This window comes from Megalobrama amblycephala, linkage group LG10 (genome assembly GCF_018812025.1).
Source record: "Megalobrama amblycephala isolate DHTTF-2021 linkage group LG10, ASM1881202v1, whole genome shotgun sequence".
Classification (NCBI taxonomy): Eukaryota; Metazoa; Chordata; class Actinopteri; order Cypriniformes; family Xenocyprididae; genus Megalobrama; species Megalobrama amblycephala.
The window spans coordinates 19801127-19827386 of record NC_063053.1 but is presented as its reverse complement, the minus strand read 5'-3'; the positions used below and the strand labels follow the sequence as shown (position 1 = coordinate 19827386).

General features: G+C 37.3%; 2 protein-coding genes across 6 annotated transcripts in view; one reads left to right on the top strand and one right to left on the bottom strand.

Annotated features, from left to right (window-relative positions):
• rtn1a (reticulon 1a) overlaps window positions 1-2283 on the top strand; it is a 34897-nt gene extending 32614 nt beyond the window's left edge. For all 4 annotated transcript variants that reach the window (XM_048205278.1, XM_048205279.1, XM_048205281.1 and 1 more), the window contains 2 exons: window positions 1235-1293; window positions 1407-2283. In XM_048205278.1, the coding sequence (XP_048061235.1) occupies window positions 1235-1293; window positions 1407-1446 (99 nt within the window). In that variant the 3' untranslated portion in view covers window positions 1447-2283. The remainder of the gene's footprint in view (window positions 1-1234; window positions 1294-1406) is intronic.
• Window positions 2284-4029: 1746 nt separating this feature from the next.
• On the bottom strand, window positions 4030-22551 carry tdrd9 (tudor domain containing 9). Of its 2 annotated transcripts, none has more exons than XM_048205276.1 (35): window positions 22312-22551; window positions 21397-21491; window positions 21092-21165; window positions 20736-20957; window positions 18442-18564; window positions 18212-18292; window positions 17953-18123; window positions 17767-17870; window positions 16349-16468; window positions 16191-16275; window positions 16044-16101; window positions 15846-15950; window positions 15636-15733; window positions 15387-15518; window positions 15031-15190; window positions 14834-14897; window positions 14665-14728; window positions 14123-14167; window positions 13732-13785; window positions 13537-13653; window positions 13088-13195; window positions 12494-12594; window positions 12213-12386; window positions 12029-12140; window positions 11676-11891; window positions 11248-11337; window positions 8033-8290; window positions 7695-7862; window positions 7170-7240; window positions 6969-7078; window positions 5512-5608; window positions 5032-5170; window positions 4738-4856; window positions 4570-4642; window positions 4030-4480 (listed from the first exon to the last, which is right to left on the bottom strand). In XM_048205276.1, exons 1-35 carry the CDS (start codon window positions 22428-22430, stop codon window positions 4382-4384), a joined length of 4026 nt encoding a protein of 1341 aa, XP_048061233.1. In that variant the 5' UTR covers window positions 22431-22551; the 3' UTR covers window positions 4030-4381. The 2 variants fall into 2 exon arrangements, with proteins under 2 accessions (XP_048061233.1, XP_048061234.1); XM_048205277.1 differs by having other exon boundaries at window positions 21397-21488.
• Between the last annotated feature and the right edge of the window lie 3709 nt (window positions 22552-26260).

Below are 26260 nucleotides of genomic sequence, written 5' to 3'. Positions count from 1 at the left end.
AGTGTTCGTTGTTAGTCGCAAACAGCACAGCAGCTCCAGACAATCAAAACCCAGTGTTACTCACTTGATAAGCGGGATCAAAGCAGTTTTCAGGCCTTCCCTCTTAGCTCTCTCCAGCGCTGGAAAGCTTTTGTAATATAACCGGGCCCTAAAGCGCTTGCCCAGGCATAAACATTCATTCCAGTGATATTCTTTTGAGCTGTTTTGTATTGTGTCCCATTTCTCGTTCTGCAGTTTTTTTTTCCTTCTTATTTTCAAATCTCCCTCTTGCTCGTTCTCTCCCCTCGACCGCCCCCCTAATGCTAATTGGTTAGACGTTTGTTGTTGGACTTGGCCCGACTAACTTCCAAACAGTGTATTTGAAATATCACCCTTTAAAGGTGCTAAAGAGGATGTTTTGTTTTATACATTTTTGCAATATTACTAGAAACTGTCTTTACTAACTGATAAAAGACTATTTATTAGGTGCACTGAAAGGAATAATATTAATATACATCATCTGTGCACGAGGTAGGGCCTTAAAAACATCAGCCAATCGTTTACGCGATCATCGCATAAACGATTGGCCCTCTGGCTTGTCAATCACTGCCATGACGTTCCTTGTGAGAGACGTGCGCGGCTGCACGCTCCAGTAACTTTCCACACCCTACAGGCGCTGCATGCAATGTTTTTGTCAGGAGACAGGAGTAACAACTGCAGATTATGAGTTACCTGCGGTGAGTCTGACATAATGAATCCACTAACACGACACAGCGAATGCCGGTGGTAAACAAACACTCGTGTTCCAATACTCATGCACGAGTTTTGGGAGGCGTTCCCTCGAGCTGTGAAGGAGGGGGGTTGTTCTTATGCATGCGCTCATTTCAAAAACTCACTAACAGTCTTTGATTTCTCAGTCGACGAAAAGATCCTCTTTAGCACCTTTAAGGTTAGGTTTAGGGGTAGGTTCATGGTTATTACCTAGTTATTACCCATTTACAATAATAAGTGCATAGTATGTACATGACTGTAACATAAAGTGCTACCTGTTTTTAAAGTGTACTTATTAAAGTGTAATTATACATATAAGTACTGAGCAATAGTAATTAACTACACATACTATAGGATTAGGATTAGATTAAAGTGTTACCTTTCTTTGTTTTAGTATTGACTTTTAATATAGTACCGAAATACCAATGCATTTGACTTCCATATTGTCTATGGTGAATCCTCATAATCTTTTTCTCCCTTTCAGACACAAATTGATCAGTACTTGGGGCTGGTGCGCACCCAGGTTAACTCGATAATGGGAAAGTAAGTTCTGTATTACTATTAATGAACATTAAACCATGTTAGGACTAAATAAATTTGATTATTTTTTTTTTTTTACATAATATTACCAGTCTAATTTTCTGTTTATTTTCCAGGATTAGAGAAAAGGTTCCTGGGGCCAAAAAGAAGGAATAAACTCTTTGCTTCTGTACGAGTAAACACTATAGCCAGTAAAAACTACAACTTTTGCCAGCACTGAAGGACCCCAACTACACAGGAGGCCAATATATCACCTCAAAAAATAATGATAAAAAAAGCATCAACAAAAAAAGATCGTCATGTTAGTTTAGCGGCACCAGTAAACCCCCTCCTGTTGCCAGTCACAGGTGAAGCCCTGCATAAATAACTAACACTGATTCACATTAATGACACCTTGTGAGCGATCGTAGAGCTATAGATATACCAGAGGGACACACACGCAGTGCTTCTCTCTTTCATTGCTTCTGATTTAAGTGCATGAAGTCCAGTCTTGAGTAAATATTTGCTATCTCTGCAGTGCTCTTCCTCTCTGCTTTATTTTGCAGTGCATATTTCCTGCTGTAAAACGTGACACGAAAATGAAAATCATGCCTGTCATATAATCTCCTGCTGCCATGTCGATTAATCGCTTAATTCACCGTCACTGCTAGAGTGGCTCTGTGTACAGACATACTTATTAATATCAAGTTGAATTGTGGATTGTTTTTTTTTTTCTTCTTTTCTGTGTATTCGAGCACAATGATAATTTGAAGATGTTATTACTAAATGTGTAACTGTAATTTTTGCAGAACTGTAGGGATACGTGTAGGTGTTTAAAGACAAGCTTTGTGGTCCGTATCTAGGGAAAATGATGGTCAGACTGCAGAGCTCCAGCTGTACTAAACTCTGTCCAACTTTGTACGATGTTCAGTGTTCGGTTATTTTAAGGTCTTTAACTATTTGCACTCTGTATTTAATTGACGAATGAGAAAAAATAAATGTTCCTTAACGTAAGAGGGTTGGTGTCTTGTCATTCATTGGAAAATTAATCAGCAAGTTAGTCATGATGGGACAGAAAAGTGGTACAGTATATGCTGTATAATTTTAATGCACACCCAATTTTTTCTTTCAAAAGTGAGTTAATGATAGTGTTCCAATAAACATTGTTGAAACTTTTCTCCTAGTATTGTGTATATATTTTTCATTATAGATTTGGACAGGCAGCCAGTCTGTACACCAGAACTTATTAACAGAATCTTAGTAACCTACGGCCTTAAAAACTTTCACTTTTCTACCTTTAAAAATACTTCAACCTTCTCATTCAAGCTTTCTCATGCCAACATCAAAGTTTGTTAACTTTAACTTCTAGTTTTTATTTATATTTCAACAGTTAATTTTTATCTATTGAATAAAGTGTCCAAATTCAAACCTAAATGTTAAATGAAGACATTATCAAACAGATAAGTAGCAACAGATCTTTTCTTGAAACAGATGATCGAAAAGACAAAATGTAGGGCAGAACTTGGTTCTAGTCATTGGTTATTGATTGGATGGAGGCAGATCTGAATGCAAGCTTGCAGTCGATTGTAAGAAATGGAGAGGGTTTAAGCAGACTAGAGAAGTCCAGCATGTCACTAGACAGTCTGTCATTTCATCATAAGATTGAGTTGACATTTTGACTTAATTTTTTTTAATGAAGTGAGTGCATGGATGAATCATTAACAATAAGATCAATAAGAAGGATAGGGTGAGCAGTGTTTGGGGTAAACATTACAAGTAACTTGAGTTACATAGATTACTTTTTTAAGTAACGCATTATTTTTTTTACATTATTACAACAAAATATCAAAGTTACTTTTTCAAATAAGTAATGCAAGTTACTTTTTGACACTTATTGATGGACAGCTCTTCTGTCCCCATGATAAGAGAAATAAAGTACAGAGGTTTTGTGTGTGCTGTGTGAACATGAAGGTTATTGTAGTTCTAGACTAAATGTGAACTTGCATTTACTCATTTCACTGGCACAAACATTCAGTATTCCTCAAAATGAATAAAAACTTTTTTTTTTTGCATAAACCTGTAACAAACGTATCAAATTACACAAATATACTTTATGTATTTAATCTCACTATTGTATTGTTATTGTATCCTATTCTTCTTTAATCCAGAATGGCAGCACAGCTGAAACATTTGAGCTGCGCCCTCTACTGAACAGACGTAAATATGCATTTCCTTCAGCCTGAGGCTTATTCGTTTCCCTTTTAGTGTGAAAGGGCCCTAACATTTGCCAAAAACTAAACTACTTTGTTATTAAAAAAACAAGCAAGCCCAGCTGACAAAAACGTAATGGAAAAGTAATGTAACGCATTACTTTTAATAAAAAGTAACTAACGCAATTAGTTACTTTTTTAGGGAGTAAAGCAATATTGTAATGCATTACTTTTTAAAGTAACTTTACCAACACTGAGGGTGAATATACATTTCATGATGCCAACTTAAAAGAGATTCAAGAGCTAAAATTGGAGGAGACAATTATCAGCATATAAACTAACTTTAACAAATGGAACCTTATTTTAAAGTGTTACCTTTACATTTCTTTGGTCTATTCCTCAAAAAGCTATTGTACATCTTCAGAAGACTTGGAATGTAAAGCACAAATCATTCGGAAAACTAATAGGTGAACTACTGATGTTAGAGACAGTAAAGCATTTTCTAGGGAAAAAAAAAAAAAAAAAACTTTCAAAAAGAAAAGTCCAGGAATTTGAACAAATTATTTACTGTACACATCAAACTACAGCAAGAACTCAACTTAATTAAAACAGACATTGTTTTAAAAAGTTACAAACATAACATCAAAATTAGAAATACATTTCTCAAAAAACAAAGAAGTGCAGTTGAATACTATTTCTTCCAATACAGATTGAAGAACCCTGCATTGTGCAACTGAAATTATTTTTCTCAAGAACAAAAATGACTAACAAAACTAAAACACTGCACATTTAATAGGCATAACATTCAAGCATTTCCATCATCATTATCTTTGTTCGGATAATACTGAAAACCCAAAAAAACATCCTCTGTGATTCTGGGAGACAATTCTGTATGATGCTCCTCACATGTTCAGTAAGGTGATGGGATGTAGCTGAAACAGTACACCTTTGGATTTCCCATCATCTTTCTCCTGTAGCTCCATCTGCTGAGAGCGATCCACCTGATGACACACAGGGTGAAGAACCCAATTAACTCAATTCTTCTGAGGGGCTTTCAGAACTGAAGGCTTTAGGAATTAAGTATTCTTACCAGGTTCCATTTCTTGAATTTGTCATAGTACACAGGTGTGCATTCTGGTCTGGGAGGGTTTTTAATGAACAGTCTAAAGATAAAGAGTCACATGTTTCTATGTTAGTATTTACATGTCATGGACACACTCAAAATGTCTCTGAAGGAGGATGGATGGTGAATGAGTACCTAACAAGTCGATCCCGGGCCTCCTCCTGAAGGCTGCTGATCTTCTCAGGGCTCAGGTTCAGTAAGCCGTTTGGTCCGTCACAAACCAGCTTGTTCATTGTGCCTCTCAACGCATTGATCTACACATACACCTCATTCATCACTGCATGCATAGTCTCGCTAAACCAGACATTTTACTTTGCAACTTATTCTAGCCAAGAACACGTCGCTTATTCAGGAAGAGCCAGACAGACAAAGCTGACTACTGAATGCATAACCTCACTCTCCATTACACACACAAACACCAAAACATACCTCAGTGATGTCTTCGATGTCAAACTTGACATCAAAGGCAAGCTCAATGTCATGTTCGGGAAGCACTGCTTCTTGGGAAATGGGGTTCCAGCCCAGCCCGCACAGAGCACCAGTAAAACAGGTTCTTTCCTCGTTAGTACTGCAAAGGAAGTGTGCGTGCCATTTAACGCTGTCATATTTAAATGTTCATATAATACATGAAAAGCATATTCAGGAAGGTAAACAAGTGTGGATTGAAACCTGCTGCCTACAAATGCAAGGTGAATTTTCATAAGCATGAAGCACTGAAGGGGTTCATAAGCATGGATAGTTTTAACATCTGGTTGTGAAAATGTACACTCGGTGTGAATAGGGCTTGAGTATTGTGATTGGTGGGGCTGAATAAACAATCCCCTCAAGCACCAACTGAATTTTTTTTCTTTACAGACTGATTTGAGAATCTTTATATAAGTGAGTGAACGTTTCCATGGTGCCTGGTACCGCAGTTCCATGACAGGGGTGAAGAGCATCGTAACAAGGGAGGGAAGGCCGTGGATATGAGGCATCAGAGATGTTTCCTTCAGCAAGATATGAGAACCTGTACATGAATAACATATACAAAAAAAAACATGAAATTTATCTGACAAAGTATGGCAACCATACTACCACTAACCTTACCAGTTGTGGTAACTTAGCCACCACTGGCATAAAAATAAATAAATACAATTTAAAAAGTACAGCAAGTTTAATAAATAAACTGAAAACTTTGTATGTGTACCATTATTTACCGATATTTATTTCATAGTTTTACAGGCTATAGTGTGTTGTTTCACTGAGGAATAGCTAAAATAAACACGCACGTCTTTTACCCCTGTTGAAAAAACGAGCATATGCTGGTAAAGTAGGTTGCTGGTTTGAGCTGGTTTATGTTGGCCAGGACCAGCTTAGGTCTAGTATGGACCAGCAGGACCAGTTTAGGACCAGCATTTGACCAGCATACAGCTTCAAAACCTACCTTACCAGCATATGCTGGTTTTTTTCAACAGTACACAATGGATGTTTGAGCATTTATTTATTTATTTATTTATTTTTTTTTTTTTTAATATTTCAAAATGTATTTCATTGAGGTAGCCTATATACACACACAAACACACACACTCCAAATCATATTTAATATTTTTAAAATAGGCTATATAAAATAGTAAAATAATTCCAACAGATTTTGCTGTGGTACCGAAATTGGTACCGAAAACCATAAAATTTTCATGGTATCGGTACCGACTACTGGAATTTTGGTACCGTGACAACACTACCTGTGATAGCAAAGCTACATTTTCAGCATTATTACTCCAGTCTTCAATGTCACATGATCCTTCAGAAATCATTCTAACATGCTGATTTGCTGCTCAAGAATAATTTCTTATCAATATATATATATATATATATATATATATATATATATATATTTTTTTTTTTTTTTTTTTTTTTTTGCTGAATACTTAATATAATGTTGTTATAAAAGATTTCAAATTAATGCTGTTTGTTGGAACTTTCTATTAATAAAAATTCCTAAAAAAGTCACAGTATGTTTCCAAAAAACTGTCTTCAGCTTTGATAAAAGATTATTCTTGAGCAGCAAATCAGCATGTTAGAATGGTTTCTGAAGGATCATGTGACACTGAAGACTGGAGTAATGATGCTGAAAATTTAGCTTTGCTATCACAGGAATAAATTACATTGTAGAATATAATAAAACCAGTTCTTTTCAGTTGTAATAATTCACAATATTACTGTTTAAGAAAACTTGCTGACTCCAAACTTTCAAACAGTAGTGTGCACCATACATACATAATTTTGTTTTTTTTGTTTTTTTTCCTGACCCCAAACCTTTGAACATTAGCGTACATACATTTACCATGACAAACCCAACCAATCATCATGTGTGATTGTGTGCGCACCTGAGGCACTGAGAGACACGGTTGCAGCCACCAACATCCTCTCATGCCAGTCCTGTGGTTTTTCATTCACCATTACAGAGTTAATACTGTCCCTCTCAATGCCAACAGTCCTGCAAACAAAACCAAACCCATAACATTCACCCCTCATTCTACCCAGGGATAAAACTTGTCTTGTCTGTGAGATGGAAAGACAGGTCTTACCTGAAGTTGCTGATCCTGCTCATGCTGTGAACACTGACCTTATGTGGGCTGCTGGGACCGTGAACTAAAGCCTGTAAACAGGGAGAACAGATCTTAAGGAGAAAATACACACCTGAATGTTTGTAACCAAGCAGATCTTGCCCCCCATTGATTACCATAGTAGGAAAAAAATACTATGGTAGTCAAACCATAGTAAAACATTCTTCCAAATATCTTCTTTTGTGTTCAGCAGAACAAAGATTTTTATTCAGGTTTGGAACAACTTGAGGGTGAGAAAATGATGACAGAATTTACATTTTTGGGTGAACTAAACCTTTAAGAAAAGCCGAAATGTGTTTGAAAACACAGTAAATTTTTGTTTTATCAAATAGAACAATATGCACCGGAGAAACCGTGCAAAGAAAAGCTCAATCATATAAGTACTCTCTCTGAAATACACGACCAGTAAATAACTGAGCAGCCCATGATCAGTAAAAAAGTGTGCAAGTTCAAACACAGGTGATCACAGGGCTGCTATGCCAGCACCTTGCACTTGGGGGCGCTTCTGCCGGATGAACAAAAGTGCTGAAGGAGCTCGTTGACGAGCTGCTTGTCCTCCTCCATCCTGCTGTTCAAGGAACCACTAGCTGAACTAGGGGTGAATCTGCCACTGGCCATATCCTGATACAGAGAGATCAGAACCTCATGGGACTGCTGCAGAGACAAAAAAAATGAGAGGGACATTTAACTGGCTCATTTCAATTCAGGATGTTTAATAATGTGAAAACACTTTCTCTTATCATTTTAGTTATTCTGTTACCAAGCAACAGCAGACCATGAATTATATTATGATGGCAACAAAACTGTAGGGTTGACATGGTTACCTGACTCTCAAAGCTTTCAGGGGTGTGGCAGGCGTGTCCCTCCTGCACCAACAGGTCAGCCACACTGACGTCACCCATCTCCAAGGAGATGTGCAGGTCAACGCGCATGACGCCGTGCAGAATGGAGTAGAGGGACACGATGGCAGAGCGGCCGCTTGTGAGTGTCTTAAAACGGTTACGTGCCCGACTGCTCCAGCGATCGCCCAGAATCAGTGACTGTGCAGACGGACCCATGCCTGCGATGCAAAACTCCTGGGCCTGCAATGAAACATGCAGATACAGCTCGTCTCTCACTGAAATCCATTAATAATCCAGATGTAATACAGAGTAGATCTGGGAGATACACCATCCATATAATCACAATGACTTGATTTACTTTTTATTTGGGCATTAATTTTGCTAAAGGAGTCTTAAGACTACAGGCCAGTTCACATCAAGGATGATAACTATAATTATAAAGGTTTAATAAATGTCTTAATCCTAGGAGAAGAGTGATAGTCCACACCACAACTATAATGAGAGTGAAATTATATATTTGGAATCACTTTTTTTTCCAGCTGACGATTGATAAAATCATTAGCCCTTTCACACATACAGTCTTCACTGGTAAATTACTGTAAAATTTCCATTTAGAGATCATGTGTGAACAGGACCTTTTCTAAAATACCAGTAAATGCAAAATTTACTGTAAAAGCAAATTTCTTTGCCAGAACTCTGTTAGTTTTACATGTTTTTTCTCCATCCGATGGTGTGCTTCATGAATTGCCAACCAAACCAAAGCACATTCTATCCATGAGTGTTGTCACGAGTTGTGCTCTCGCTGACTTATATCTTATTATCAGTAGCGGTTCAATAAATTAAATGATTCAATAGATTCCTATTTACAATAAGCATTTAACTCAAAAATAACTATTAAATAATAAAATATAAAGAACTGGCTGATTAAAATCCACCTGCGAGCTTAGAGATTCGTGCTTGTGCATTACCAGGGTTCATGCAGGTTTCAGTAAGTCAAATTTAAGACCTTTTTAAAGGTCCCGTTTTTCGTGGTTTTTTGAAGCTTTGATTGTGTTTATAGTGTGCAATATAACATGTGTTCATGTTTCGCGTGTAAAAAAACAGTATTTTTCACATAATTTACTTATCTGTATACCGGGCTGATGACTGATAAAAACGGGCTGATGACTTCCTTGTTCTATGAAGTCCCTCCTTCAGAAATACGTAACGAGTTCTGATTGTGCCAGCGGTTCCTGTGTTGTGATTCGACAGCTCTGAGCGCACCGTGCCCGGAAAAGTCACGCCTCTTACCATAATGTGGAGATGCATGCGCTCAGTGTTATCGTAAACATGTCTTTAATTTTACCCTATCAATTTGAGCCGGAATCAGACCCGGTGATTGGACTGCGGGATGAAAATAACAGCGTTTCGACGACATGGCGACAAACACACTCTACAAACGCAACTCTTGTGTATTCCTGTGGGCGGAGGTTTGTCAAAAAACTGTTTTAGTGACGTCATTAAAGAAGGAAGTAGAGGGATGTAGTCCAAACTGGCCGTTCGATGTAGGCGACTTCTGTTAAATAAAATATCTCGCTTGGCATTGAACTTTGAGCTTTAAAATTTTACAGATTTTATTTATACTCTAACAACAACAACAACAACAACAACAACAACAACAACAACATTACACACTAACTAAAGTTTGAAACATGGGATCACGAAGAACGGGACCTTTAAGACATTTTAAGACCATAAAGATTGAAATTTAAGACCAACACGACACATTACCAAAAAATATTCAAATCAAAGAAATTCAATGAATTCAGTCATTGAAAAAGCATTAATTTAATTTACAGATAAAGCAAATCACATTAGTAACCTTCCACACCCAACAACGTGCCAAATGCCCAAAATGAAAATAGGCTAAAACAAACTTGCCCTCAAATAGAATAGATTTAATCTCATATTTATTTACATTACAAAACAGCATATTAATAGCCTAATAGAGATTGAACAGGCTACTCCAACCCATGTAACAACCAATGTAGCACTCACTCACTCACACCAGATAATCCATGTTAGATAGATAGATAGATAGATAGATAGATAGATAGATAGATAGATACTTACCTCAGGATAATTAGAATATCTATCTAATATGGATTATTTGATGTGTGTGTGTGTGTGTGTCCCGCACTGTCCCATGAACTGTGAGCCCAGATACCTCGATTTAACAATTCCATTGTTCCAGAAACAAACGTGGACATGATTCTGATTCTGAACGTGAACATCAAGCTCCTTGGTCCTGGTGGTCTCATTTTGGCTTTCATTGAACATTACGACACACGGCCCGTTAAGAGTACGAATCAATTCCCTCTTTATAAACTCCCCCAATCCAAATCGCGCCACATAAGCAATCTTGTTGGGCCCGCAGGAGAACATCTTCACGATTACTAAATCAGGGAACATCACTTGGAAGAGATCGCTAATCTCACTGTTGCTATTAAATGAGTGGTGTTTAGTCACTGTGTTTAGTATCCAAAGCACCTCGGCTTTCGATGTGTCAGTCAATCCAAAAGTACCCCGAAGGTTGTTCGACGGAGCTGCGATGGTATTGCACTGGAGACCGGAGGGACCAGGCATTGAGGAGACGGCAGTGGTGAGGCTAATTGGCCGAGTCCGCTGAAGGCATTTTGCGGCTAGCTTGTGTTTCTCCGCTCTGGCGTGTGACTCCAGTGCCTTCACACCCAGAGTCCCTAATTTAATTTTTTTTCAAAATTTTTTTTTTTTGGGGCAAAGTTTGCAGTGAGCCTCGTACCTGGAACTGGGTACCGCTTGTAACCAACAGCAGAAATCGCTGTGATCTAGCCATGTCTCGTTGAAAGTACACTTTCCCATTTTCCACACGTAGCCGAACTTTAACAAACTCTGAGGAGACGCAGATGTATTTCGCGGGCAGGTATTGCATTTATCACAGGATTTGTAGTTTTATCACCACGACAAAAAAATGTCCAACATGCCTTGAATAAATATTTATTTTTAATAGATTTGTATTGTATTCTACTACTAGACTTGTATTGTGCCATAGTGAATCTACTTGACTACAATGGCTGTTTGGGTAAAAAGCTGAAAATATCAAAATATTATTTTTTTGCAATATTGCCAAGTCTTAATAAAGAGAACTCAAACATAAAATCAGGAACAGAAGTACATACTTGAAAGGGAGGAGTCATGAGGTCAGATGGGAGCTCTCTCAGACTGCTGCATGGGACCTTAGAGGTGTTACCGTAATCCACAAAAAACACCTATGCACACATACATGTATATTTAGTCAAGTCACCTTTATTTATATAGCGCTTTAAAACATTACAGATTGCTTTAAAGCAACTTCACAGTAATAAACAGGAAAATAACAATTAATAATCAAATATTAGGCAAATTCTGCTGTAAAGCAGCTCTAAAAAAAACAATAGTGTCATTTTTCAGCTCAAGTCAATTCAGTGATGGTTCAATTCAATAATTCAGTTCAATGTGTAAAGTTCATCAATTATGAAATGAGTTTAATTCAGCTATGCATGCAGAGCAATAATTACGAATATGACTGTTTTGTTCTGCAAAGGAGCATTGTGAGTGTGTGTTGTACCTCTACGTTGCTGTCCAGGAAGTGCAGTATTTTGGCTCTGTAGTATTTGGCCAGTTGCTGTCCATCTTTGAATGGTGCCACACACAGCAGGTTTGGATAGAGAGAGACAGACACGGGTCTCAGATCTCTCATGTTTAGCTCTTCTGTTAACCGACACTGTTTCTCTACACTGCTTTCATCCGTCTGAAAGCCCCAAAAATGGCCCACATCGATCACCTACAAATAATAATGCACATTAACAACCTGCACACTGCTCAAAAAGATGAACTAAGAATGGGTCATAATTAGGCCATATTTTTCTAAGCACCTTCAAAAGCTTTCCAAATCAAAAAGGCTGATGTGTTAGTCCTCACCTCTGTGATGTTAATGATAAAATCCCTGCTGGATGGAAGTTTGTCTGGATTTACAGTGCTGCTCAGAACTCCAACAGGACACACGGCATGGCTTTGAACATCCACGTTAACCCTGAAAGACAGATTTCTGTTTGAAAACTGAATGCCTCCGTCAAGGTCTGTGTGTGTGTGGACTTTCGGCTACCTTGCGTAACGTAGGTGTGCGATGGGCTTTCCTTTAGCTTGGACCTCCACCTCGTCTGTGTGGTGCACCAGCAGGTGAAGACCGGGAGTCTGGCGAGCTCGCAACAATGCCAACGAGACCTCGGGTAACACGCCTGACTCCCTCACACACGAGCGATAAAACTCCACATATGCTCTGCAAAAATAATTGAAAGGATAATTGCAACTTTATTTCTCACAATTCCGAGTTCTCATCTCACAACTGACTTTTTCCTTTGGAATTCTGAGTTTACTTGACGTTACCTGGATCCATCGAAAGAGATTGATTTGACCTGTCCACACTGACGGAACAGCGACTGTAGCTGCTTATAGCACAGGAATGCAAAAGGAGGCAAATTCCTAATCTAAAAGAGAAAAAAGGCATTAGTCCAGAGTCATACTCTACACAAGTACATGGTCCATTCATTTGCAAGTGTAAGGTCCCATAGCACAGTTCTAGTTCTAAAGGGGGCACATTTAAATGTTAATACCTAAAAGTAAAGTTTTCTGTGCCAATAATCCAGATGTGTTATTCAGTTAGCTAGCTATAAACATGTCTATATCAAAGCAAATCTATATAATCAAACTTGCTAAGCAAGATTTTTTTCAAACTGTTGCTCTGTAATTGACAGTAGCTAACCTTAAAGAGCAAACTAACCATAGAAGTTACACTACTTTTACTGGAATTATTTTATAGGATTGTGGAGTGGAGACAGGAAATTAGGGATGAGTGATGAGGAATGGTTTTGGGACCTGACCCAGGTCATACTCAATAAGAGCCAACCGCTCTTATTTGTCCTGAGCATGTGCACCACAGCTCTGACTAAATCTGACTTTTATAAGGGGAGACACTTGTACCAGAATGGTTGTTTTTGGATCATTTCCAGAAAGTTCCTTAGATGCCAGCTGCTCATCAATCTCTCCCTGAGAGAAATAGTTTGGGAAGAATGCACCCGCAATGACCACCTAATCCAGAAAGACAAAGAAAGGATAAACAGATCACATTCAGTAGGTGCACACACAAAAACACACTCAAACATACACTACTGTTCAAAAATTATTACAATTTTAAATTAATAAATATTTAAACATGATACATTTTTTGAGGATTTGTTGAAGAATAGAAGGTTCAAAACAGCATTTTTGTTTGAAAATGAACCTTTTTTGTAACAACATAAAAGTCTTTAATGTTAATCCATTTTAATGCTTCCCTGCTGAATAAAAGTAAATTTCTTTCAAAAAAATAAATAATTCTTACTGACCCCAAGCTTTTGAACAGTAGTGTTTTGCTGTATGTGTCTCTATACCTGCAGGATGAATCTCTGTTTGTGCAGGCTGGTGTAGTCTGTGGGGTTTGAGGAGCTGCTGATGTGCATGTTAAATCTGGAAACTCTCTTCTTCAGATCCTCAAAGAGTTCTGCCACCTGTAACACACATACAATGGTGTTAGTGCAAAATCTGTACAAAATGAGCGTATGTTTGTGTGTGCACAGTGTGTTTACTTCTCTGATTCGTTTGATCTGAATGCAGTTCTCTTTGCCCCATTCCAGTTCGTCCTGGGGAAAAAATGGGGGAAAAAAAGTGTTGGAGAGTGCACACAGGACACATTCTTGTCTTTCTTTGTATTGTTTTTAATTGTTAGTCTAAGCACAGCCTGTATTGTGGCTCTGTTTTTCAGCATATCACAGCATGAGTGCCTTTAAGATTGTGTGTCAGGGTATTATAAAAAATGTCTTGTGTAGGGCTCCATCTAGCTGTTTTTGAAGGCAAGAACTTTGTATATTTTGAATATATGCCCTAACCGTTCCTTTCCCATCTTCAAATATACAATCTCTCTATCTATCTATCTATCTATCTATCTATCTATCTATCTATGTATAAATATGCTCTTACCTTTGGGTGTCGGAGTTCTCCTTTAGCTCTAGATGTGTACCAGGCCTACAAACACAAAACAAAAAAAGACCAATTAGGCCAGTAAAAAAAACAAAACAAAAAACAAACAAACTAATATTGTCCCATAATGATGTTGTCACAGATAAACGGAGCTGTAACTAAGATTTTACTATTACAGACATTTTATTCATTTTATAAGATTGACATCTATAGACATTAGGGTAGCAGCATATTTAACTTTTGACAGGAATGAAAAAAAGAGGCTGTGAGGGATAAAATACAGTGCATTCAGTCGATTGTATTGTTGTTTTACAACATCCCGATTGTTCAGATGATGAAACGTCTTTCCGAGAAAAAAAAAAAAAAAAAAAAAGTGTTCAGTCAACAACAACAAAAAAAGTTATAAACTACATAATCTAGGACCTTTACACACAGCATGCCATTGTAAAAAAATGTATGTCTATCCCTCACAGCCTCAAATTCAATATGGCATCTAAGGTCTAAACAAGTCTACTGATCATGTCAGAGCTGGCATTTTGTACCTTGAAGGCATTGACGAAAGCAATGAAGTCACTTGGAACATTTTGTGCAAAGCTCAACTTACTCCTGTGAGGTCAAACAGAGACAACAGGTACAGAAGAATCTCAGGATCAAGTGGAAGCCCGATTCAGAAAACCTATGATGTGTATATGGGATCAAAGGTCAACCTACCTGTACCCAGCCAGCTGCTGCAGTGATGGCAAGGCAAAGAAACTCTTCAGAGAAAGAGACGCAGCTGAAAGAAAGACAGATCTTTTCATCATTTTTTTTTTTTTTTATTTCAAGGCAACATGATATGACCTCATATTATAGATTATTCAGATGATATACAAATATTTTCACACACACTAATACTCAAAGCATTATACCAATGATAAGACACTCCTCCAGACAGCCAAACACATGTCCAAGAACGATCAGCTTCCCCAAGCGCAGGTCCACGGGCAGGTGCGCCAACACCCGTCCCAGAAACGTCAACTCGCCATCAAACTGCCTCTGACTGTTGCTCTGCACAGAAAGAGCTCCGATCTACAAACACAGGGTCACAAACCAGGGTTAATAATTATAGTTAATTAAGCCAAAATTAAAATCTAAATTGAAAATATAAAATTAAAAGTCAATTCAAAATATTAAAGGCAGGGTAAGAGATTTGTACCAGAAACATTTTTTGTTATGCTAGCTGAAAGTCTCTTTACATCCTGACAGCAATCACTAACTTATTGACCTGTTTGAGTTGCAGGACGGTCCTTTCGATGTCACTGAGGTTGGGTGGTGTGAGGGCTGTGGAGAGAACCGAGCGGGGATCACCCATATCCAGCAACTTTACCTTCAACAAGGTACTGGCCAACGGTGACCGCTGCAAGTCAAAACACACACGCACATCTAAAAAAATACTTTAGAATTAAAAAATGCATTATTTCTGAAGAACCTCCTAATTTTGCTGGCATAGGCAGACATGCGATCGCTCTCTTACCAGCATTTCTGGAATTGTGAAATCTGGAATCTCGTGCTCCCAGAAATGTCTGGACACTAGCCGGTAACAGAAGCCTTTAGATACCCGTCCGGCACGACCTTGGAAGGATGCACAGGAAGAGACGCATATAGGCCGCATTTAAAACCCATGAACAAAGTGCACCTTTATAGTAAATCTGTGCCACTGAATATCAGCCCACATGGGCAGTACCTCGACGCTGATTGCAACTGGTCTTGGATGCCCAGGTGATACAGAGACAGCTGTAATTGGTTTCTTTATCGCAAACCAACTGACGCACAAGGCAGAAGTCAATCACTGCATAACACACAAAATAACGCATAATTTATACTTCTCACTGTGGGATGATCTCAATAACTCAAGAGGCCTGGTGTAAAAATAAACAACCACCGTATTTAACGTCGGGCACTGTGACAGAACTCTCTGCGATGTTTGTGGAGAGAATAATCTGTAAATACAAACAGCAGGAATTTGCGTCATGTAATATCACATTCCTTCAAACCCTACACAAGGAAGTGACTTCAGGATAAATTTTACCTTCCTGTATCCAGGTACAGGAACCAGGAACACTCCATTTTGCTCCTCTAAAGTGACAGTAGAGTGTAGAGGATATACCTGCAACCTGTGGGCAAACAAACACGTTAACATTTATAAACAAACATGCTTGTATAAACACACACTACACACAGACGTACCTCTTGCGCACAAGTTTTGAAAGGGCCTCCTTCATATATTGGATTTCGGCGAGCCCAGGCAGGAAGACAAGCACACTGCCTCTCTCCGGATGAGTAGCACTTCCGGTCTGCTTTGAGCACCTGGATGCATTAAATTGATCAGAAATGACAGTATAGACATTTATAATGTTACACAAAAAAAAAATCTACTTCAAATAAATGCTGTTCTTTTGAACAAAAATATTAAGTAGCACAACAATTGTTTTCAAAATTGATAATATTAAATGTTATTTCCAAATCAGAATATTACAATTTCTTAAGGATCATGTGACACTAAAGACTAGAGAAATGACAAGGAATGCCATCACAGGAATAAATTAGATATCATTTCTGTGATATTATTACATCAAACCATAATATTACAAATAACATTACTGTTTTCAACGTATATTTAATTAAATAAATGCAATCCTATTTACATGGGTTGTACACGGTAGCATATGCTAGAGACACTACATCACAACTAAAAAGAGGGTTGAGTATACTTTAAAGTTCAGGAACAAGTCAATTCACCGACATTTTTTATTGTTTTGCTCCATTTGCACACTGAACATGGGTTGGAGCTCTTGATTTTGAACTCTCAAAGTGCACCAGATTGATGAATTTTACAGAAGAGGATTAGGGCCAAGCAATAATAAAAAAATAAAACCATCTAGAGATTAAAGTTGTTAAATTTCGAGAAAAAACTAGTTAAATTTCGAGAAAAAAGTCAAAATAAAATGTTGAGAATAAAATCATTAAATTACGAGAAAAAACTTGTTAAATTTCGAGAAAAAAGTCGAGATAAAATGTTGAGAATAAACTTGTTAAATTATGAGAAAAAAGTCGTTAAATTATGAGAAAAATGTTGTTAAATTTCGAGAAAAAAGTCGAGAAAATGTTGAGAATAAACCCATTAAATTATGAGAATAAAGTAATTAAATTACGAGAAAAAAGTCGTTAAATTATGAGAACAAATTCGTAATTTAACGAATTTGTTCTCGTAATTTAACGACTTTTTTCTCATAATTTAATGACTTTATTCTCAACATTTTATCTCGACTTTCTCTAAATTTAACGAGTTTTTTCTCATAATTTAAAGAGTTTATCAACATTTTATCTAGACTTTTCTCGAAATTTAACGAGTTTTTTCTCGTAATTTAACGAGTTTATTCTCAACATTTTATCTTGACTTTCTCGAAATTTAACAAGTTTTTTCTCGTAATTTAACGAGTTTATTCTCAACATTTTATCTCGACTTTTTTCTCGAAATTTAACGAGTTTTTTCTCGTAATTTAACGAGTTTATTCTCAACATTTTATCTCGACTTTTTTTTCTCTACAAAAATCTTGTGAGAAACACTGGTGTGTGTGTGTGTGTCTCTCACTGTGATCTCTGACCTTTGATCTTTAGCCTCCATTTCATCAAAGCTCTGGATGAGAGAGACGGCAACATTATACATCTCCTCTGTGATACAAGGGTCATCTGGGAGAGATAAGTCCACCTGTGACATAACACAAACACATTTATATAAAGCATTTGAGTAGAAAAGGTCAAAATATAGCATTTTTTGTTGCTTCCCATACATTGATTCCAAGAGGCAGGATGGCTTTGAGATCATCCAGGTAGAACTCTTCAATGGTGTATGGGGCTCCTTCCACCTCAAACACGTATGCTGGATTCATCTGATTGCGGATCGGAGTTCCAAAATACTCTGCAAACTCTGCACAGTTTATGGTGGCAGACATCAGAATGACCTGCAGCAGGAGAGGTGGGATAAATGAAGAATGGGTAAAAATGATTAAAATGTGCTTGTGTCAATGCAAGCATGTGTGTTGCACAAACCTTGACATATCTGGAATTGGATCGTAGAAGTTTTCTGACAACCAGCAACAAGAAGTCAAGTTCCTCTGTTCTCTCGTGGACCTGAATCGGGTTATAATCACACACAAATTAAGTCTGCATGTCACTGTTTTCATTTACTTTAAGTTTCATATTAATATTTAACTTTTTCATAGCCATTTTCATTTAAACTTTTGAATGGCCGTATCGATAAATTGCAGATTATTGTGTACCTCATCTATGAAGATGTGTGAGTACTCTGTGAGTGTTTTGGATCCCACTAATTTCTGCAGTAAGACTCCTGTGGTCACATAAATCAGCTTGGTGTGTTCTGTGGCCATCTTCTCTAAACCCACCTAGAAATAAAGAGAGAAAAAGACATCTATTTAATGTCAATGTATAATGTAAATGTATTTGTTGAGTCTAACAACATACCAATACTGTTTCCCAATACTGTTTCTGGAGGCACCCCAACAGTATACATTTTGGATGTCTCTCTTATCTGACCCATTCATTTCAGGTCTTGGAGTCTCTACTAATGAGTTGATTCAGGAGTGTTTGATTAAGAAGAGTTTAAAAATGTGTAGTGATGGGGAGCCTCCAAGAACAGGGTTGGGAAACTGCCTTGCAGTATTCTTTTCATACTTTTGAGGAAAAGAGTTTCTACTAACGATTCTTTCAATTCTTGAAAGAATCTTTCTTTTGAAGCACTTCAATCAAACTGAATCAAACTTTAGTTTCTGGTTGATGAAGCAACCCGGAAGTTATTACTAGCTAAATGTACAAAGGGCTGTATGACTGTAATGAGTTAGAGGCGGCGCCACGCTCGGTGCGTCATCGACAGTTATATAGTGTTAGGGGAGGGGCTATGCTCGGGGGACGATGTGCGTCATTAGACCCCCGTTTTAGCTCCGCCCAAAAAATCCTGAGCAGAGACTTGGTGAAAAACTGTTTAACGCTCTAACTTCACAATTAAGCATTACTCAATTCACAGACTTTGTAATGTGTTTCAGCAATACATTTGTAACATTTATAAAGTGTTTAGAAAGAATTCTCAGAATTGACTTTACAGGGACTTTAATGTGCTTTGCCCATTCATTTACATGACAATGGCGTTTTGGGGGTCTGAAAACGCAAACTTTATTAAAAAAAAAAAAAAAAAAAAAAAAAAAATTGTAATTCAAAGTACAAGTTTTATAAAACAAAACCGTTATTGTCTTAGTGTAAAACACGATTTTGTGAAAACGGTAACGTCATGCCCATGTGTATTATTTGTTCAGTCTATAGGCACTTAGTTTTTCCTTTTCAAATCGACCTCGCAACTACTGGCCTGGCATGCAAAATACAGCGTTTTTAATCATTTTCATGGATCTTCGTGAATGGGGATCATTTTGACAACATTGTAATTGCAAAGGAAAAACTTTTCCTTTTTTTTAGTACACTGTTGTAAACATACAACGACGTACTAAAGTTCAGTTCTATTCTGTGAACAGGCTTGACCAGTTACCAGCTTAAAACAACAATTTGTTTAAAGGTGCCATCGAACGTTTTTTACAAGATGTAATATAAGTCTAAGGTGTCCCCTGAATGTGTCTGTGAAGTTTCAGCTCAAAATACCCCCTAGATTTTTTTTTTATAAATTTTTTTAACTGCCTATTTTGAGTCATAATTAGAAATGCGCCGATTCAGGCTGCGGCCCCTTTAATTGCTCGCGCTCTCTGCCCCCTCTCGAGCTCTCAAATCTATCACTGCATAAACAAAGTTCACACAGCTAATATAACCCTCAAAATGGATCTTTACAAAGTGCTCAACATGCAGCATGTCTAATCGCGTAAGTATGGTATTTATTTGGATGTTTACATTTGATTCTGAATGGGTTTGAGGCTGTGCTCCATGGCTAACGGGCTAATGCTACACTGTTGTAGAGATTTATAAAGAATGAAGTTGTGTTTATGCATTATACAGACTGCAAGTGTTTAATAATGAAAATAGCGACGGCTCTCGTCTCCGTGAATAGAGTAAGAAACGATGGTAACTTTAACCATATTTAACAGTACATTAGCAACATGCTAACGAAACATTTAGAAAGACAATTTACAAATATCACTAAAAATATCACGTTATCATGGATCATGTCAGTTATTATCGCTCCATCTGCCATTTTTCGCTGTTGTCCTTGCTTGCTTACCTAGTCTGATGATTCAGCTGTGCACATCCAGACGTTAATACTGGCTTGTCTAATGTCTTGAACATGGGCTGGCATATGCAAATATTGGGGGCGTACATATTAATGATCCCGACTGTTATGTAACAGTCGGTGTTATGTTGAGATTCGCCTGTTTTTCGGAGGTCTTTTAAACAAATGAGATTTATATAAGGAGGAAACAATGGTGTTTGAAACTCTCTGTATGTCACATCCATGTACTGAACTCTTGTTATTCAACTATGCCGAGGTAAATTCAATTTTCAATTCGATGGCACCTTTAAGAATTGAACGTCACTAGTTTCTACTGCATGCATCTCACACCTGATACCCCACCAAGCTGCCCAGGGTGCATTTGCGTTCACGTGCCACCCAGCGGGCAATGCTGGTGGCGCCGATTTTGCGTGGCTGAGTGACAACCAGGTTACAGGGTGTCTTTCTCTCTGTATAGTGATCCAGGATGAACTGTGGCAGCTGTGTGGTTTTTCCGCTGCCTGTCGCTCCACGAATGATGATGACAGAGTTATTCTCAATCAGAGAGACCAACTACACACGCAAACACAGACAAGGATTGACATATGCACAGAGGAAAATACACAAATAAATCTTTAAAAAAACAAATCTTCTAATGAATTATGAATAAATATCTCCATATGTGCCTTGTATCTCTATGCATGTACCTCTTGTCTGTTTTTAGTAATGGGCAGAATTGGATACTCATAACTGGCCAGTGAAGGGGGAGTGGTTCCTGGACCTATAGTTCAGAGGTCACATGTCAAAACAGATTGAACAGTGATTAAGAGTTATGCAATTACATCCTAGTAGGTAACATAAAAGCTAAACATGGTGGTAGGACAGATGTTATGTTAATAGCATTGTACAGTACTGATTCAAGTTAATCAGTAAAAACAAACAATAGTTCAAGGAACATTCAGTGTAGTGTGTATGTGAGGAGCAGCTTATATGTAGGCTTGTTTGTAATTACTATTCGGAAGCTCTGCCCTCCTGCTCTTCTGGTTTCCTCCATCTGATCCTACCTTCTCTGGAGAGGTCTTATCAGATAACAGCTCTTCAGACCTGCTGCAAATGCACACACATTAAGAGAAAAATGCTGCTCTTGGGTCTCCTTCCAATCTATTGCTAAGTTAAGGGGTTTCTGATCTTTTAGATGCCATGGACCCACAAATATGAAAATCCTGGTGTGAGGGTGTCATATATTTCCATGTAAAAAGACCAAATTTATACTGTAAAAATTAATAGTAAAAACTTGCGCAGAATAGTATTTGGAAAACATTTAGTTTCAATTTTCCTACTCACTGTACACGTTTTAAAAAAAAAAAAAAAAAAAAAAAAAAAAAAAAAAATCAGTTTATGTTAACCAATGTTTTATTCATTTTATTTATTTAGTTTATTTATTTATTTATTTATTTTTTTATAGTTTAAATAATTTATACACCGTTTTTCTTTAGACTTTTCCACGGACGCCCTAGCACTCTCTTGAAAACCCCTAGCCTTAGTTTACTAACGGTCAACCATTTTAATTCACCTGCGCACATATATAAACTGCTGTGGATATTTTCAAAATGCTAAATGTTGTTTGGTATGGACAAACTTGGCCAAAGTGCCATGCACTAATATTTATTTAATAATATGAAAATGCATGTTCTAAAATATATGCGTATACAGACTGTGAAAAATAAACTACGTATCCCAAATGCACGTGTCTCCAATTGTGATTTCATTTTAATTTGTGATAACTGCACGTGGTCCAAAATTTCAGTTTCGTCAATGTTTAATGTCCAACATCTTTCTGAAATGATGAACTGCTCTTAAAGTAAGTTTGCATAATAAAACTAAGAGTTTTCATCAGTACATGGTAAACCACTCATGACTTCATTACCTGACTGCAGCTTCGGGCTCTGCTTCCTTTTTCACTTCATTAGTGATTCTGATATTTGCAAACTGTGCCCCGACTGTAAACCAGTGGGCTATCTGAGCTGATGTGATTGCCTGATGCATCCTGCAAAAAACATTCAAAAATCATGTAAAAATGGCAAAATGTCACACGCCGAGCAGAACTAACACGCGTCCGCTAGCGCGCCCCTCCAGCATCTCTTTCCGCCCAGCCAGCAGGTGGGGCGTGAACCAGGTTAACGTTCACCTTTTTTTTAATAAATAGCCTAAATAACGTTAAATAAATAAAAATAACGAAAATGTATTATGTTGTGTGTGATTCGTTGCAAATCATGTTTGTGAGATATTAACATCAAAATAAATGTATGCGTATTTAGATTAATTAGAGACGCTCCGGAATAACATCAAAAGTAGGAAACATTACATACGCAACCAGTGACGATTTTGTTTTTTTTTTTGTTTTGTTTTTTTTGTTTTTATTCAAAGAACAATAACATACAGCATGTCATGAAACAATATCAAAAGGAAGAAGAGAAAAAAGAAAAAAAAGAAAAAAGGAAAAGAACAAATTCAGTGACGATTTTGCCCGCCAAATCGAGAATACGAACCGACGTCACGCCTCGTTGCATGCCGGGGCGGCGCCGCCATTTTGACAGGATCGCCCTCTATTACTCGTACTGAAATTAATACGGATTCTTGCTTACCTTTTGTTTTGTTTCTGCCATTAAATGGAACGTTAACAATTTTAATGGTATTGTTTGCAGGGAATAGAAGCTATTTTATCGCATCGCATGATCATTTTATTTATTTTTTATTTTTTTCACTGAAGTTTTGTAGAATTTCGTTTACAATGTTGATCTGTTTACCGTGTCGCACGCTGGACGCTCACCGCTGCTTCAGCCATTGTATGAATATCCAATAAATCTATGTGATCGACACACTGAGAAAAGTCGATTCATTTATTTGTTGGAAACGTTTAAATGATGCTTAAACGAGCATATTGAGTAGGCCTACAACTTGTCCATGATCACAGATGATCGCCCTCTATTACTCGTACTGAAATTAATACGGATTCTTGCTTACCTTTTGTTTTGTTTCTGCCATTAAATGGAACGTTAACAATTTTAATGGTATTGTTTGCAGGGAATAGAAGCTATTTTATCGCATCGCATGATCATTTTATTTATTTTTTATTTTTTTCACTGAAGTTTTGTAGAATTTCGTTTACAATGTTGATCTGTTTACCGTGTCGCACGCTGGACGCTCACCGCTGCTTCAGCCATTGTATGAATATCCAAATAAATCTATGTGATCGACACACTGAGAAAAGTCGATTCATTTATTTGTTGGAAACGTTTAAATGATGCTTAAACGAGCATATTGAGTAGGCCTACAACTTGTCCATGATCACAGATGAGGAGAATCATAGATTATGGGTCAAATTCAGCGGACAGACGGACACGAACACACTGTATTTTTATATTTATTTTAAAAAATGACAACCACACTAAGCAATTTCCTACCTTTATAAAACCGTTATGAAGAAAATGTATAAAATGCTTGCATTTTAAGTGATACTGAAAGTTTATATTTTGGTCTCATCCGTTTTTCTGCATGTGCTTTATTTGTAAATAGAATTTGGTATGTTTAGTATCAGTCTAAGTGCATTAAGCGTTTTCTTGAGAGGACATGAGAGGAAACCGTTTAAGATATAAACGTGTTGCGTTCATATTTTGGGCTCATTTGCGTATCTCCACACAGTATGCTTTAATAAATATGTACAGAATTGTTTGTCACATGAAGCGTTTTTCTTGTTAAGCTTATGAATGTCCCCGTCAAGTTCTGCTAATTCACGAGCGCAGTGAGAGTCAGACTTGCAAAGGTAATGTTAATTATTAAACCAAACGAAATCCAAACTTTCAAAAAAACACTTAGCAATGTGATTCTTTTATTGAGTGATAAGCAGTGTGTTTAATCAGTGCCATTATTAAGAGATTTGCCATCCGGCGTCTTCTCGTCATCTCCTCGACCTGCTTCCCTTGGTGTTTTTACACGTAGAAAAGGCGAAAAAACGTTTTTCACTGTCTTGTTTTCTCTCAGAACGATGATCTGAGTTACTATCACAATTATCGATGCAGCATTAATGACATACAATGGTGACAGAAAACAAATTACTGCACTAAACTCACTAACGGAAAGGCTGCGCGATCCTGTCAAAATGGCGGATAAACAAAGAAATTACCCAGAACTCAATGCGGCGTGACGTCAGATTCATATTCTCTGGCCTGACAGAAAAAAAAGTTCAAAAATAATTTTTAATTGTAGAACATAAAATAAACCAATACAAAAAGGTTTGTTCAGTTTTTGACTATTGTTTCTTAATCTTTTAGATAAATAATAATTTCAATTTTCTTATGTGTAAGCTGATAGAGACAGTCAGAAGATGAACTAAGATTAAATTAAGAAAAGTTGAAATAAAGAGAAAAAACTAAAACATTAGAAATTAAAAACATTACTTACTTTTGTTTCAGTTAAATTATTGTTAATATCTATGCCTACATGTCAGTTAAAGTAGGCTATTGGCTGCTTTTAAGTGTGTACTCAGAGTTAGAGTAATGGGCAAGAAAAATCTCCAGCATGTAGAGTAAGGTAAGCAAAGCAACGTCTTTAGTTCATTGGCTCCACTGTGACAAGATGGTTTTTACCCCTGGGCAGTAACAGTGCAAATGTTCAATTGCGCTGTGTAGGACTTTCAGGTGTTCAGTTAGGCTACCATTACAGAAAAATATAACATCAGATTATGGTCAGATCTGAAGTCAGGTACATATAAAAATGAACATAATACTGAAGATTAACAGTCTTTTTATTGAATTTTTAACATGGGGCATATTACAGCAATTACAACATATTAAATCTTGAATCTGAAAATTATCTCTCTTTCACTTTAAAGGCACATATAAGATTTTTGGATTCAAATATCCAAAAACCACTAAAACAGTGTTGTGTTGTTGAATTGTGTAGTTACATTATCCAGAAGAATGTTTAAATCCAGAGAAATAAGCCATTTTAATCAGGACACGGACCATGTTTGTGCGTCGCCCAGACATCCCAACCTGCAAAAAGTCATTTCAGGGAGGTACCCCCCCCCCCCCAAAAAAAGGAAGGAGCTATAAGCTATAGGCATATGCAATTATTCGTTAATTATGTTTAAATGTGTAGATTACTTTTACTATTTAAATAAGCTGCTTATACTATTTATGTAAACTGCTTTTATTTATTTTCCATTGCAAATTTAAACAGGTCTAAGGAGTTTGTTGTTTTCATGTAGCCTTGGCAACTTGCCTGAATAATATGCACATGAAATGAAACTTGTCAACTCACCTCACTGATAATTGATTGGTTGATTTGCCGAAAAAGGACATTCGGGACGCTCTCTGTCATACATGCGCTTCGCACACACACGCAAGGTCTCTCTCTCGCTCCCTATCCCTCTCTGCCGTGCGCGCACTGGTTTGAAACACAGTCTCTATGCGCGCTCTTGCTCGCTCGTTCTAGATTCCGGGAGATTTTAACTAATTTGCGGGCATCAGGGAGCCGCTATCAATATGCGGGAGACTCCCGGAACTTCCGGGAGACTTGGGATGTCTGGTCGCCTATCAATGACATTACCTGTGTTACCCTTGAAACTATAAAAAAACAAGAGACACTTTAATATACAAACCCGATTCCAAAAAAGTTGGGACACTGTACAAATTGTCAATAAAAACAGAATGCAATGATGTGGAAGTTTCAGATTTCAATATTTTATTCAGAATACAACATAGATGACATATCAAATGTTTAAACTGAGAAAATGTATCATTTTAAGGGAAAAATAAGTTGATTTTAAATTTCATGGCATCAACACATCTCAAAAAAGTTGGGACAAGGCCATG